General features: G+C 26.8%; 2 protein-coding genes across 2 annotated transcripts; one reads left to right on the top strand and one right to left on the bottom strand.

Moving 5' to 3' along the window:
• Positions 1–513: 513 nt before the first annotated feature.
• On the bottom strand, positions 514–1,686 carry LOC125370001 (uncharacterized mitochondrial protein AtMg00810-like). Its single transcript, XM_048373555.1, has one exon. It carries the CDS (start codon positions 1,684–1,686, stop codon positions 514–516), a length of 1,173 nt encoding a protein of 390 aa, XP_048229512.1.
• A 2,723-nt stretch (positions 1,687–4,409) lies between these two features.
• LOC8268813 (lamin-like protein) lies at positions 4,410–8,629 on the top strand. Its single transcript, XM_002523208.4, has 2 exons — positions 4,410–5,115; positions 7,900–8,629. The coding sequence occupies exons 1-2, from the start codon at positions 4,776–4,778 to the stop codon at positions 8,394–8,396; spliced, it is 837 nt and encodes a 278-aa protein (XP_002523254.3). The 5' UTR covers positions 4,410–4,775; the 3' UTR covers positions 8,397–8,629.
• The last annotated feature ends 5,420 nt before the right edge of the window (positions 8,630–14,049 follow it).

Raw genomic sequence — 14,049 nt, 5'->3', positions numbered from 1 at the left:
AGTAAAAATATATTTTTATTTATTCATTTATTTATTTATTATGGTATGATTATAATATGGGTTGTATTTACGTGCATGGTTGATATATTGATTCGAATGATTAATATTTTCTGTGAAGAAAGCAATAGTCTCTAGATTATTTGATTTTAACTCACTCTTGAGACTGACAGTCTCTATTTACTGTTTTTCAGATTCGTGACTGTTAGCCTTCCCGTGACTCTTACTCAGTAACCCGACTTCTTCATCATCGAGTGGTGTTTGATTTGGTATGTCAAATTGTAAAAATCTTAGATTCTCCGCAGTTGCAATAATGGAGGTATCAATTGTAAATTTTATGAGTTTCGGGTCTCGCCTAATTTTTCTGGCAGACCGAAGTAATTATATAAAATGTAACTATTAAGATAATTTGTGACTTTAATAATATTAATTTGAGATGAGATTTGATTGAGTTAGTGAGTTTCAGGCTTACTACGGGATTCGGTGGCTTTAAGCCTACCCATTCCCTAGTACCGGTCACGGGTCCACAGAGTGGGTCGTGACACAGTCGATTTCGATATGCTTGGTCCGTTCGTGAAAGACTGGATTGTGTGCAATCTGAATAGCAATTTTATTATCACAATGTAAAGGAGTCGGTTGCCGCAGAAAGACACCCATATCAACAAGCAACCATCGCAACCAAACTATTTCACAAGTAGTGGAAGCCATAGCGCGATATTCAACCTCCGTTGAGGATCGAGAAATGACGTCCTGCTTCTTACTTTTCCAAGAGATAACGGAATCACCTAGAAAGATACAAAATCCAGTAGTTGATTTGCGGTCAGTGGGATTACCAGCCCAATCAGCATCAGAGTAAGCATATAACTCTAAAGATGAAGCAGATGAAAATAGAGGAGTTTGAAACTGAGTGTCGCGGAGGTATCTCAAAATGCAAAGAACGGCAGCCCAATGAACTGTAGTAGGAGAAGTAACAAACTGACTGACTATATGAACAACATATGCAATATCAGGATGAGTGATAGTAAGATAAACCAAACTTCCAACAACAGTCTGATACAGACTCGGATCTGGCAGTAGAGAACCATCAGAAGCAGAATAACGAGCGTTGAGCTCAATTGGAGTATCAACAGTTTTATTATCAGAAAGGCAAGCACGCTCAAAAATATCAGAAATATACTTAGATTGAGAAAGAAGATACCCTTTTGGAGAAGAAGCAACTTCAATACACAAGAAGTAACGAAGGGAACCCAAGTCCTTCATAGCAAAACAACGAGTCAGTTCGGACTTTAACAGACTAATCCCGACAACATCATCACCTGTAATAATCATATCATCAACATATAGAGAAAGCAAAATTCGACCAGTCGAAGTACATTTGATAAACAGTGCAGAGTCATGGTGGCTAGGATGAAAATCAAGTGAAGTAATTACAGCAGAAAACTTCTCAAACCAAGCGCGAGGAGCCTGTTTGAGACCATAAAGAGCCTTCCTAAGTCTGCAAACTTCACCAGGATGATGATCAAGACCAGGAGGAGGGACCGTATAAACTTCTTCGTGAAGATCGCCATTCAAAAAGGCATTTTTGACATCCATTTGAGTTATATCCCAACGGCGAATGGAAGCAACAACAATAAGAGTTCGAACTGTAGTCATTTTAGCAAAGGGAGCAAAAGTCTCTTCATAATCCATGCTATATTCCTATGAATAACCCTTAGCCACTAAACGAGCTTTATACCTTTCAATAGAACCATCAGACTTAGTTTTAATCTTGTAGACCTAACGAGAACCAATAGCACGTTCACCTGCAGGAAGGGATACTAAATCCCAAGTATAGGTTTGGTGAAGAGCTGTCAAAGAGGATCAAGAATGGCTTCTTTGAAAGATGAAGGTTCAGAAAGACGATGAATAGAAGCGAGAAAAGAAACAAATGAACTCGAATAACAAGAATAATCAAAATCAGGTTGTTTAGTGGACTTATGATTGCATACAGAGGTTCGATAGTATCCACAGTCTCAGGAGGTAATTGGGCGGAGTGTGTAGTAGAGGAGCCAATAGAGGTGTCAGGAATGTCAGTAGCAGAGGATAGTTCATCAACATCAGTAGCAAAAGGGTCAATATGGATAAGATCATACATAGATATATGGTGAGGACGGTTAGGAATTGCAAAATAAGGAATATATTCAAAAAAAACAACACGACGATTATAACTTCAAAAAAAAGAGGTACCATCCATGTTTATCCCGAACTAAATCACCAAACAACCTAAGCAGAGTTACACATACACCTGAAATTCTAGTAAAAAATTTGACATCTCATAACATCATATGCCCAACTGGAAATGTAAGAAGTGCGAGAAAATGGAATGAACAGTGCCTGCATTTTATTTTGAGCATAATCTGACGCTGATGGTGCTTCTAATCACTCTACCCTTCACTTTTCTTGTTTTTTTTTTGTTTCTCAACACAAGCTCTTTTCTTTAGCAAATCAAGACAATCCAAGTCCAAAGCTCGAAACTTTCTTCAGTTTTAACCAAAACCCACATCTCAAATCCTTAAAGAAATTTTCAGAACTGCCATGATTTGATCTATCAAACACTCTGCACCCAAATGGGTTTTCACTCAAAACACTGTTATCACCAAACAGAACAGAAGCTCATGGGTCTATTTACCTCGAATCAGAAATATCAGCAGCAGATGAGTGCCAGCACCACACTTCACGTTCGGACACTCTTTCCTCAACCTCTGCACCTTTCCAGTATCATCGACCTTGTAAAACCAGAAAACAGAGGCGTGAGGCGTCGACTCGAACGGCGTCGCGAAGGCGTCGACTCGGCAACGGCGTTGCGTGAAGGCGTCAAGGCGTCACGAAAAAGCGAAAATAGCGACGCGGCGTCATTTCCGGTGATGGCGTCACGAAAAGAAAGCGAGGCGTGATAAGACCCAAAGTAAGACTCCGCAATACTCAGCAACACAACAGTAAGACTCAGTCAATTTAGGCTCTCATACCATGTTACAAATGAAGTAATAACATAATATACATGACCAAGAAAGCTTAACCTAAAAACAAAGGAAAGATGAGTAACGTGGAAATGACTGTACTACTCTTACAATAAACATTTAATTGGAGTGTTTAACAAAATTAATATCTTTTTCAAAAAAATTTATATAATGCATGAAATAAAATATAGATATTATTGAAATTTTATTTATATATATTGCCTGTAATCGATAAAAAAAATTATATGTTATTTTATTAGTAAATTTTCATACAATAGTTATAATTAAATCTAACAAATCTAATGGCTTAAAATATATATGACACTAGTATCATATAATACCGAATCAATTGTTGTGGCGAATCATTCTAGTATATTATAAGTAATATATCATAAGTGTACAGTAGCATATAAATCTATAAAAATAAATTTTTATTTAATTTTAATAATTTATTAATAAAATTAAATACTAAATTAGTTAGTTATATATGATATCTAATTATTAATCAAATAAATATATTATTTTAATTTATTAAATCTTTTATCTATTTTAAAATAACAACTAAAATTATTGATATGAATTTATTAACAATTTAAATTAATAGAACGATGTATACTGGTCATAAATTATTTAGAATAATTTTGATTAAAGTAATGTAAATATTTCCTAAACGCACCAGCCAATTTCCAATTATTCAATAACTATTGAATTCGTAAAGGCCAATCCGTTTCCTCCTATCTCAATCAATATTCTTATATGCTCATTATAAGCAACATTCATAATATACTTAGATAATTCTTCCACTTCATTTTGAATTTTCCTTTTTTTTTTTTACCCTGTTAATAACATCCTATATTAATGTGTAAAATATAAATAATTACTGAATTTTATGTTTAATTTTATTATAATTATAAAATTTTATTTTATTTCATTTAATTATTTTATTTTAATATTATTACAATTTAGTTAATTTACTATTATGTTACATTTTTCCTTTCTAATCAATATTTTTCATTTGTGATTTTTACTCAATTTAAAAATTAATTAAATTAAAATATAATTAAAGTTGATTGATTAAATACGAAATAAATTTTATAATTATAATGAAATTAAAGATAAAAAATTTAATGCCTATTTATATATTATCCTTGTAAACTAGTATTTTAAAAATAATATAGATGAACGAACTAATTAAGAATTCAGTCCATAAATTTATCATTTGAACCAATTAAATTCTTAGTTCGATCAATTTGATAGAATTTTTAATCATTTGAAATTATTATAATAAAAATTGATTCATTTAGTCAGTTTAATCAGTAAATTTAATTAAATATTAACTGATCATATCAGTCAAATTATAGTTTAATAGCATCTTCGATTCTTAAAACTAATTAGATTTGATTGGCAACCGATTTTTAGTTCAACTGTTTAAAGTAGATTGAATTTTAAAATATTGATATGAACAAATAAGAAAAAGAACTTATTATACATGTTTTGAACAAATTACTTCACTTAAAGTCTACAAAAGCCTCTGCTGAATAATAGCAGAGTGGTTTTCAAAACTATTAGGTATGAGTTCATCACTAATTGATGTCAAAGGAGAAAAAAGAAAAAAAGAAAAAAAGAAAAAAGGAACAGACAGGTAGCATAATTGGTAAATTGTGAATTCAAGCACCAGTAGATGTCAACCCAATAAAAAAGAAAGGAAAAAGAAAAGAAAAAATAGAAAGAAAAACAGACAGAAGCTATAATTAGTAAATACTGAGAAATAAAAGGGTCTATATGTTAGTATATATAAAGCCCAAGAACATGACAGTTCCATTAGCCACTTTGCCATCTCCTTTTATTCCAAACAGCAGGAGAACTCCACACTTTCGTTCATCCTCAGGATCAATGGAACAAAGAAGACTAAGCCATCTGTCTCTTTCCTTCTCTTGTCTTCATATTCATATGCATCTTCTTGTTGTTGTTCTTGCTTTGATCAGTATTTCAGGATCTGCTGATGCCTACAAGAACTACACAGTTGGTGACTCTTTGGGTTGGTATGATAGTACTGAAAAGCCTAATCTCAATTACCAGAAATGGGCTGATTCCAAGAACTTTAGTTTGGGAGATTTCCTCAGTAAGCTCTCTCTCTCTCTCTCTCTCTCTCTATACATTCATTTATTTCATTAGAGTTCTTCTTCTTCTTCTTACAGTTTATACATGGATTATTTTCAGTCTTGCAGTTTCATACTTTAATTGTGATTATTAAGTGAAATTTCCAGTTACTCCTATAACTTTGTTCAGACCACATCAAGAAAATCTGACAAATACTTTTTCTTTTTCTTGATCTTTTTATCTTCTTTTTATCTTTTTTCATTTGGCTTACTGGGTTTATTATAATTGTTAATTATCTGTTAGTATGATAATAAGTATGCAATTTATTTTATTAATTTGATCATGTCTTTGCCTAAATGTACAAAAACCTGTTTGATCTTATTTTATTGATCAGCTTAGCAGTTCTATAATTTATCAAAAATATACAAAAAATGAAGATAATTAAACTTGATAATAGTAAAGAGTGAGCTCTCTTCCACATATTTCCGATCCCTTATCATTTACATAACTTTCTTTACCATTTTACTTTGCTTTCTTTTTGTTGAAGCTTTCCAAACTTTATGGTTGATTTTAATGATATGCAAGATGAAGTTCACATAGGATAGGATAACAAGCATTTAAGAAGCTCTATCTACTCTACTTAATTCACTTTCTTTTTTCCTAGAAAATATAGGGTGAATTGTCTTTCTTTTCTTTTTCTTATTTTCTTGAACTATTGAAGTAAAGAAAAAAAGTGTACCAAAGAAATATAAGGAAATAATATTTCCATATTCAGAGTTCTATTGCTAGTTAGAATATTTAAAATTAGAAGCAATTCTGATGAAATTCTAAGTCATATTACTGTTACATACTCTTGCAAGGCTAAAAATGAATTTATTTAAATTTTATTTTTCTAAGTTGAGTTTATTTTACTTTCTCAAAGTATATGGAACTGGAATAATAACATTTATTTATTTACTTATTTATTCCCCCAAGTGATGTGAGATCTTGCATAGTTGTCAGTGAGAAAGCTAAGTTCAAAAAGGAAAAGACTAAAATTAGGATACATGGGGGTTTAGAAGATCCAAACCAACTGCTCCATAAAAGTTGCCAAAAGAACTGCCAACTAAGACCAACTTACTTTGTACTCTTTTCCTCTTTGTTCCTTGTTGCCCTTCAACACAAAGAAAAGAACAAAGCTCCCCATACATCCATTCATGTTCCACTCTTATGGATTCTTAGTGAATGTTAAAAAGAACATATTTAAACTTTTTAATTTAATAAATTACATACAACTATTTAAATTTTTTTTATTGAACTATTTCTTAAAAAAATTATTTTTATATGCTTTTCTCTATAAAATAAAATAAAATTAAGAATCACTTTTATCAGTCAAAATCTTAAACAGATTTTATTATTATTATTATTATTTCATAACATTTTCGGTTTTTTCGGGATTAGATTCTGCTTTTCATATTATTATTAACATGATAGATCATATCTAAATAATTTTAACCACCAAAATTATAATCAATAGTTGAGATTTGTTATTAAAAAATAACTATTTATTTTTAGAAATTTAAATTTAAATTTTTGATAAAAGTTTCAACCATTCAATTTAAAAAAAAAAAAAAAAAGATTACAAACATGATAGATTATGTTCAAGTTGACCGTGAGAGGATTTCAATCCATTTTCTTCTAGATTGAGAGACGTATATATCATCAAAATTAAATCTCTTAATATATTCTTATTTATGTTTTACTCTTAATATCTAGATCAATTAATTAAAGTTGCCTTTATGATTACACTATGTAATTGCCAATAAATTATCCATGTTATGTGGGTCAAACTCCTTACAAGAAAAAGAAAGAAAAAGAAGAGGTTGGAGTGAAGTGAAATTCTAAGAGGAGACTTGAAAAATCTGTGTTAGAGTAGAGTAGGTGTGTCCTCACTCACATGGTACAACTGACCTAAAACATACCCATGTGCATAAGTGTGAAGATGATAGATATTATTGACTGGCAACAGGGCCTAAAGTGATAAATTTATTTAATTATTTATTTTATTTTTTTAAAGTAAAATACTTTAGATTTATTTATTTTATTTTTTTATAACAAAATACTTTAGGACAACACTAACACACCCTACCTCTTCCTAACCTGTCTCCATATGATTGGTTTTGTCGGCAAAATACTGTTTCTGGTTTGATATCATAAGCAAAACATTGATTATTAACAATTATTTTTATACTGAGTTTCTTGGTATTTGTATTCAACCGTCCAAGTATTTTCTTTTTCAGAAAATTCTCATGCATTTCTTGATTTTCTGCAACTTTATTTGTCTGTATATTTTATAATTGGCTCCATGTGAATTACCAATTTATAAATTCTATAGTTTACTTCTCTTTGCAAAGTCCAACATTCTCTGCTCCTACTTAAATAATCTCTTAATATGTTATGCAAACAATTCAGTAGCTCCTGCACATGTGAGCCATTAAAATAATTGGTTCACTTTTAGTGAGCAATTATAAGTTTTGATGTGCATATGATGACCCAAAAGTTTGATTTTCAAATGTTCTTGTTGTTAAAGCTGGTTTTAAAGAAAAAAGAATTGTAAAGTATTTTCTGAAATAAATATCTTAAACCCTTCTTTCTTCGAATTAATTTAGTGGGTTATGTTAATTTTTTTTTTTTTAAAATATAATTTAGAAGACCAATTGATATATATTTGAATGGGTTGGAAGAAATTATGATATATGTTTGTTATACATTAATTATTATTTTTTTAAAGAAAAAAACTTATGTTGTTTCGTATATGATAATGCAGTCTTCAATACCAATAACAATCATTCAGTTGTTCAAACATACAACCTCACTACATACGAGCTATGTGATTATGACAATGCTCTAGAGAATGATACAATTGAATGGTCAACCACTGATCCATCAAACACTGCCACCTTTGGAGTTACAGTAGATGTTCCTCTACTAAAAGAAGGAATTACATACTTCTTCTCTGGAGATTATGATGGTGATCAATGCAAGAGCGGTATGCATTTCAATATTAATGTTACTCATGGAAAAGGGTTGCCTGAAAGCCTAAAAAGCCCGTCCGAGCAAGCGCCCGCGCCAAATAGTCCGGATGTCACCGGTGACGATTCGGCACCGGATACTATTGTGCCAGCCAATTTTGATCATCCACAAGATGTAAGTGATGATGATGATGCCGAGGACTCCGGATCAATTTCAGTATATTTGAATTTGTTGGATAGGAAATTGAATGGAGTTTTGCTTTTGTTTGGGGTTGTTTGCATGTTTAGATGAGTTAGTTTAATTTTATTGTTGGTGTGATATATTTTTTTCAAATACATAATTTCATTTCATTTTTTTAATAGTTTCTCGTGATACCTTTATATATCTTATTTAGAGAGATGAACTTATTGTATAATAGAGCATATACAAGTTGATAGGTGCATGTTTCCTTTGTTTATACAGAGGGCCTCCTTGTACACTGCATATATGTGATGATAATAATATATACATGGATTTCTTTCCTATACTTAGTGTTTGGACAGCCATAACTTAGAAGAATGTTTATTAGAGATATAAAACTATTTTTAGAGCCTTATCTAATGGTTTAAGTTTTTTTAATACAATTAATTTTTATTTATTCAATTTTTGTAATTAAATTTTTTGAAAATAAAACAATGTGAAAGAAATGAAATCATGCCATAAGTGTCATGATTTTACAAGAATTCAATTTGAATTCTTGAGCATGATATATCCCAAGTAATACCAAAATTGAATACACACACAACAACAATGTTAAATCTTTAACTTCCTGCTTTTTATAGGAAAAGATTGGTGTTGTTTTACAAATTTGAATTTAGTAAAAAAAGAAAATACAACAAAAACTTATTTGATAGATATTATAATAAAAGATTATCATAAAATTTTATATGTAGTTTCTTTTTTACTGAAAGTTTTATTTTATTTTATTTCATTTTAATTATTATATTTTATTTTATTTATAATTTAGTCATTTAGCCAATTAGAAATTGACATATCACATTTCTCTCTTTTAATTACTCTTATTCTATTGGCTATCTTGTGATGTTTCACCTTTTTATTTTTTAACATGACGAGAATATATATAGCTAAAATTAAATAATAAAAATAAAATAAACTAAAATTTTATAATCAAATGAACCTAAATATAAAATTTAATGATCATTTTGTATTATCATCATTACTTGATGAGAGAAATTAAGCTTGCATTGTATGAGAAATACTAAAGAAAACAAAAAAAAAACATCATATATAATTTTATTAAATGTATTTGTAGATCATATAATAAATAGTGTATATCTATAAATTTCCTTAATTATCGATTTAAAGTTAATATCAGAATTATTAAATAACCAATTTACTTTTTTCTTTGGGTGTAAATAATGTTATAAAAGTCCACAATCTTCTTTAACTCTTTAAAAATATTGCGAAAAGGATAACACAATATGTCATAAAAAATACATGAAAAATCATTCATTTATATACCATTTCACAGTTTCATATATTATTTATGTATTAATTAAGTGTTTCACAATTTCATATAAAATTCATGTATTAATTAAATAAACATATATGTCATGATTTACAATACATATAAATAAAAGTTAGAATAAATATTGTCAAAACTAAATGATTTTATCTAAAATCTTGGAGAAAATTAAATTCCTATTAATATTCTTTTTTCTTTAAGTATCGCATGAATTGAAAAAAAAAATCGAGTTTCTTATTATACAACATATTATTAAAATTAGGATTGCAACCCGAATAATCAAAATAATAGTTAGTTTTGATTTGAAGTTCTTTTCAATTGAAAATCAAACCATAAAAATTCTTAGTTCAATTAATTATAAAAATTTACACATTATTATCGTATTTTAGTTTAACAAAATTGGTAAATTTGGGGAAATGATATTTAAAATAGTTATATGAGCTTACAATTGCCCAAAGGTGTTATTGAATAGTAGTAGATTTGTACACACAATCATTTGCTTGCTAAATAAAAACTATTATTGAGACTTTTTTCTAATGCATTATCACATTAAATCATAACTATTATTAAAAAAATAATAAGTAAATAAGCATCTCCAAAACAAAAGTAACTAAGATCCATAACTATTACTATATGTGTCTTTTGTTTTTATTGTTAATAAGTATTAATAATAATTCATATAGTAATGTTATATATAATATACGAACTACTAATTTAATAATTATTTTATTTTTTATTATGTGAATAATAAATTATTAATTTATACATGTATAGTACGTTAATATTACAATTAAAATATATTGTGCAAATTTATTATTTTTATTTAGTCATTTATTAACTTAATTTAATAATATATAATATTCACAACTAATAATTCATTTAATATAATTCTAATTCTAAAAAGTCCAACTCTATTATAATTCTAAATCAACAATGGTTCTAACTTTAGTTTATAGTATTTTAATTATAACTTTTGATATTATATTAACTAATAAATTAGTTTTTTAATTGTATAATAATTTTTAATCTAAAAAATAATATATTAATTTTAACTTTATTTTAATTATATATTTAATCTAATTTTAATTTTTTAAATAAATTATCATATTTTTATTATTTTAAAATTATTTTATTTTTATTATATAAATAATAACGAGTTAAATTATTATAATTCATGTGCAACGCATAAAAGTAAAAAAACAGTTATCACTAAATAAGTCTCATTAAGAGTCTGTATTGGTTCGGCTAATCAATGCAGCTGGTGGCTCACAGTTGATAATTGGTAAAATTTTATTAGTAGTTGTTAATATGTTAAATGATAATTAAGAACATAACTTATTTTTAAATATATTTTATTTTGTAGTATTACTTTTAATGATAAAAATTAATAAAGAAACTTATAATAATTAAGAATATTATAATTAATTTTATTCAACTCAATTGTATTTATTTTTGAAAATTATTTTAATATTAAGGATTAAATTTTAAATTTTACTAATAAAAAAATTATGATATCAAATATCATAATTAGTTAACTATTAAGTATTATTTTAAAATAATAATCATTTATCGTGAATTACAAAAATTTATATGAGATTGATCGGTCCAAATTATGTATAGATATTTAAGAGTATTTTAAAGCTTTAATGATATATTTCTATATATAAAATGGTGAAAATATGTGTGTTTGCCTCACTTAAGTTTAATTGTCTATTTTCAGGAATATTAGCAAAAAGAGAAAAATATAGAGCTAAAAGAAGCTTAATGGGACATATTCGTGCCAATGTCCAAGATTAAGATGCATGGACTGCTAATTATAAGACCCAATGGATATTTTAGTCATTTTGTATAATTATTAGGATTTATATTAAGAGTTATTTATGGGATAGTATTTGGTGGAGATTAAGATACTTAAAGTCTTATCTATTAGATAGACTTATATTAATATACTCATCTCTAGAGAGATTTATTTAGAGGATGACTCTTCTCTATATAAATCTCTACAAAACCCTAAAGAGGAAGGAGGAAGAAGGAGGGGAGTTTTCTCCTACCTGCTCTCTACACCTGCCACTATTATTCTCTCCATAATTCTCTACAGTTTTTTATAAACACTTTAGTTTTAATTTTCATTATTCTTTGAGGATCTAAGGAGCTTTTCAAGAAGTGGAGACTGAGGCCAATCTTCTTCCTACTTGAAGAAATTCTGGATCTTGAGGGAGCTTTTTATTTTATTGTTTTATGTCTTTCTATTTAATACCATGATCATTGGATTAAATATGTTAGGCTAGTTTTCATAAGTGTTTAATTTAGTCTTTTTACTTTTGTATGAACATTGTTATTTATTTATTTAATGAATGATTTCTTTACCTTCATATCTTTATTAGTTTCAGTTATTATTGTTAGTTAACCATCATATTAATTTAGCAATAGTAATTGTTATGAAAATCATTAGGTTTAAAAGTATTAGAAACGTCATCTTTACTTTAATCTATGTTGGTATAAGAAATCTAAGTTGCATCATTAGCTCGAGTGATTTAGGGAAAAGGCACATTACCATCTCATTCATTAGATCTATGCTTAAAATAAAACAAGGAGATTACTAAGTAAATGGCTAGATTAAATACTATTTTTAGCATATAGTTTTAGATCATAAGCATTTACATTTGCATTGCATATTTATTTATTGTTTAGTTACTTTACTTTATGACTATTATCATCTCAAACATACGATTTAGAGTGTTTAGATTTACTTTTATTGTTTTGTGTTGATAATTAGTCTTTATAATAAGTGACCTCATAGTTTCTTGAGAGATCGACCTCGTGGTGAACTTACCCTTACTATAGGAACAGTTCATGCACTTACGAGTACTAAAAAAGACACATCAGAAATTTACTTAAAGTAAATTATTATTGATAAATTTAAATAATAATAATTTCTTTCAAATAAATAAAAAAATTAAATAGGCTATAAGTCGTTGTCGATAAGAAAAAAAACTATAAATAAATATGATATAATCAATAACTGATTGAAACTATATTTATTATCGGCTATTGATTGTTAGGTCTTACCAAACATATTTAATATAGTTGTCAAGTAGAAAATGACTAAGGGCCGCACAAAACTTCTAAATTAAACAACAACTAGAGGTTGCATGCACCATTTAATTACAACTGTGTTATTATATGATAATTCTTCATTGTCTTTATATTGGTGATTCACAATGTAATTGCGATGCCAATTTAATATATCAACTTATATATTTAAATTATTCAAATTTAAATAATAATAAAAGATAACACATCCAACGCACATAAACAAAAAGTATTACTTTCGTACCAAAAATATAGTCAACTTTTAATTTATGTATGGATTATAATTTTATTAAATTTATTAATAAAATTTTAAAACTAGAATATTAAATTTTTTAAAATAAAAAAAAATGAGAGTGGTACAAATTGAACATAAAAGTAAATTAATTTATTAAATAAATTATCAAACTAATTTTTATTTTAATTTATTTTAATCTTTTAGTATGTGAATAATAACGATTCAAATTATTATAATAGTTGCACATAAGAAAAATTTTTATAGTAATAAATAAATATTTTTATGATTTTTCTTAAAAATTAAAAATAAAAATAGAAAAATATTCTCAACAATGAAACATACCCTATAAATTATCAATTTTTATTTATTCTATGTTTGGATATAGGGAGGGAATTTAGCTTATAGATTTGGATTTGAACCAAATCTCGTATTCGGATATTCATCATGTAAATATATTTCGATTTCAATAATACTATATCATAACATATGAAGAATGGAATAAATAAATTTATTGAAAGGAACTTACAGTTTTTATTATTAATGTGGATCAATTAGTTTTTTTACTAATTAAATATAATTTAATAAAAAAGTAATAAATAGTAGTAATATATGAACAAAATTGATATAAAAATTATTCTAACAATGTTTAATTAATTTTTATTATTATAAAACTAATACTTATAAATAAAATTGATATTATTATCTTTCTAGGATTAGAAATATTATATAATTAAAAAACTAACTTATTAGTTAATAAGATGTTAAAATATAATTTAAAATGTTATTTTTAAAATTAGAATCACTATCTAATTGATTTTAAAAAAAAAAGTCAATGTCTAATTAGAAAATTAATATTATTTTATAAGATTGGAATTATTATTTAATTAAAAATATAAGTTGTTGATCTATAAATTTATAAAAAAAATTATAAAATTACATAAAAATTTAAATTTAAAAATTTTATATATTAAAAATAATAACAAATGTCAAAAAATTTATATTTTAAAATTAATATATAAATATATCGACATAAATAAAAATATGCTAAAACAAAAACAGAATTTGAAATCACATGCATCATATTAGATGGG

Source organism: Ricinus communis, chromosome 1, assembly GCF_019578655.1.
Source record: "Ricinus communis isolate WT05 ecotype wild-type chromosome 1, ASM1957865v1, whole genome shotgun sequence".
Lineage (NCBI taxonomy): Eukaryota > Viridiplantae > Streptophyta > Magnoliopsida > Malpighiales > Euphorbiaceae > Ricinus > Ricinus communis.
This window is presented reverse-complemented; position numbering and strand designations above follow the sequence as displayed.

Excerpts from the sequence above, each read along its gene's own strand:
- LOC8268813 (XM_002523208.4), top strand. The coding sequence starts at position 4,776 with ATGTTAGTATATATAAAGCCCAAGAACATGACAGTTCCATTAGCCACT. Across the intron at positions 5,116-7,899 it reads TAGTTTGGGAGATTTCCTCA|TCTTCAATACCAATAACAAT; the intron begins GTAAGCTCTCTC and ends ATGATAATGCAG.
- LOC125370001 (XM_048373555.1), bottom strand. The coding sequence starts at position 1,686 with ATGGATTATGAAGAGACTTTTGCTCCCTTTGCTAAAATGACTACAGTT.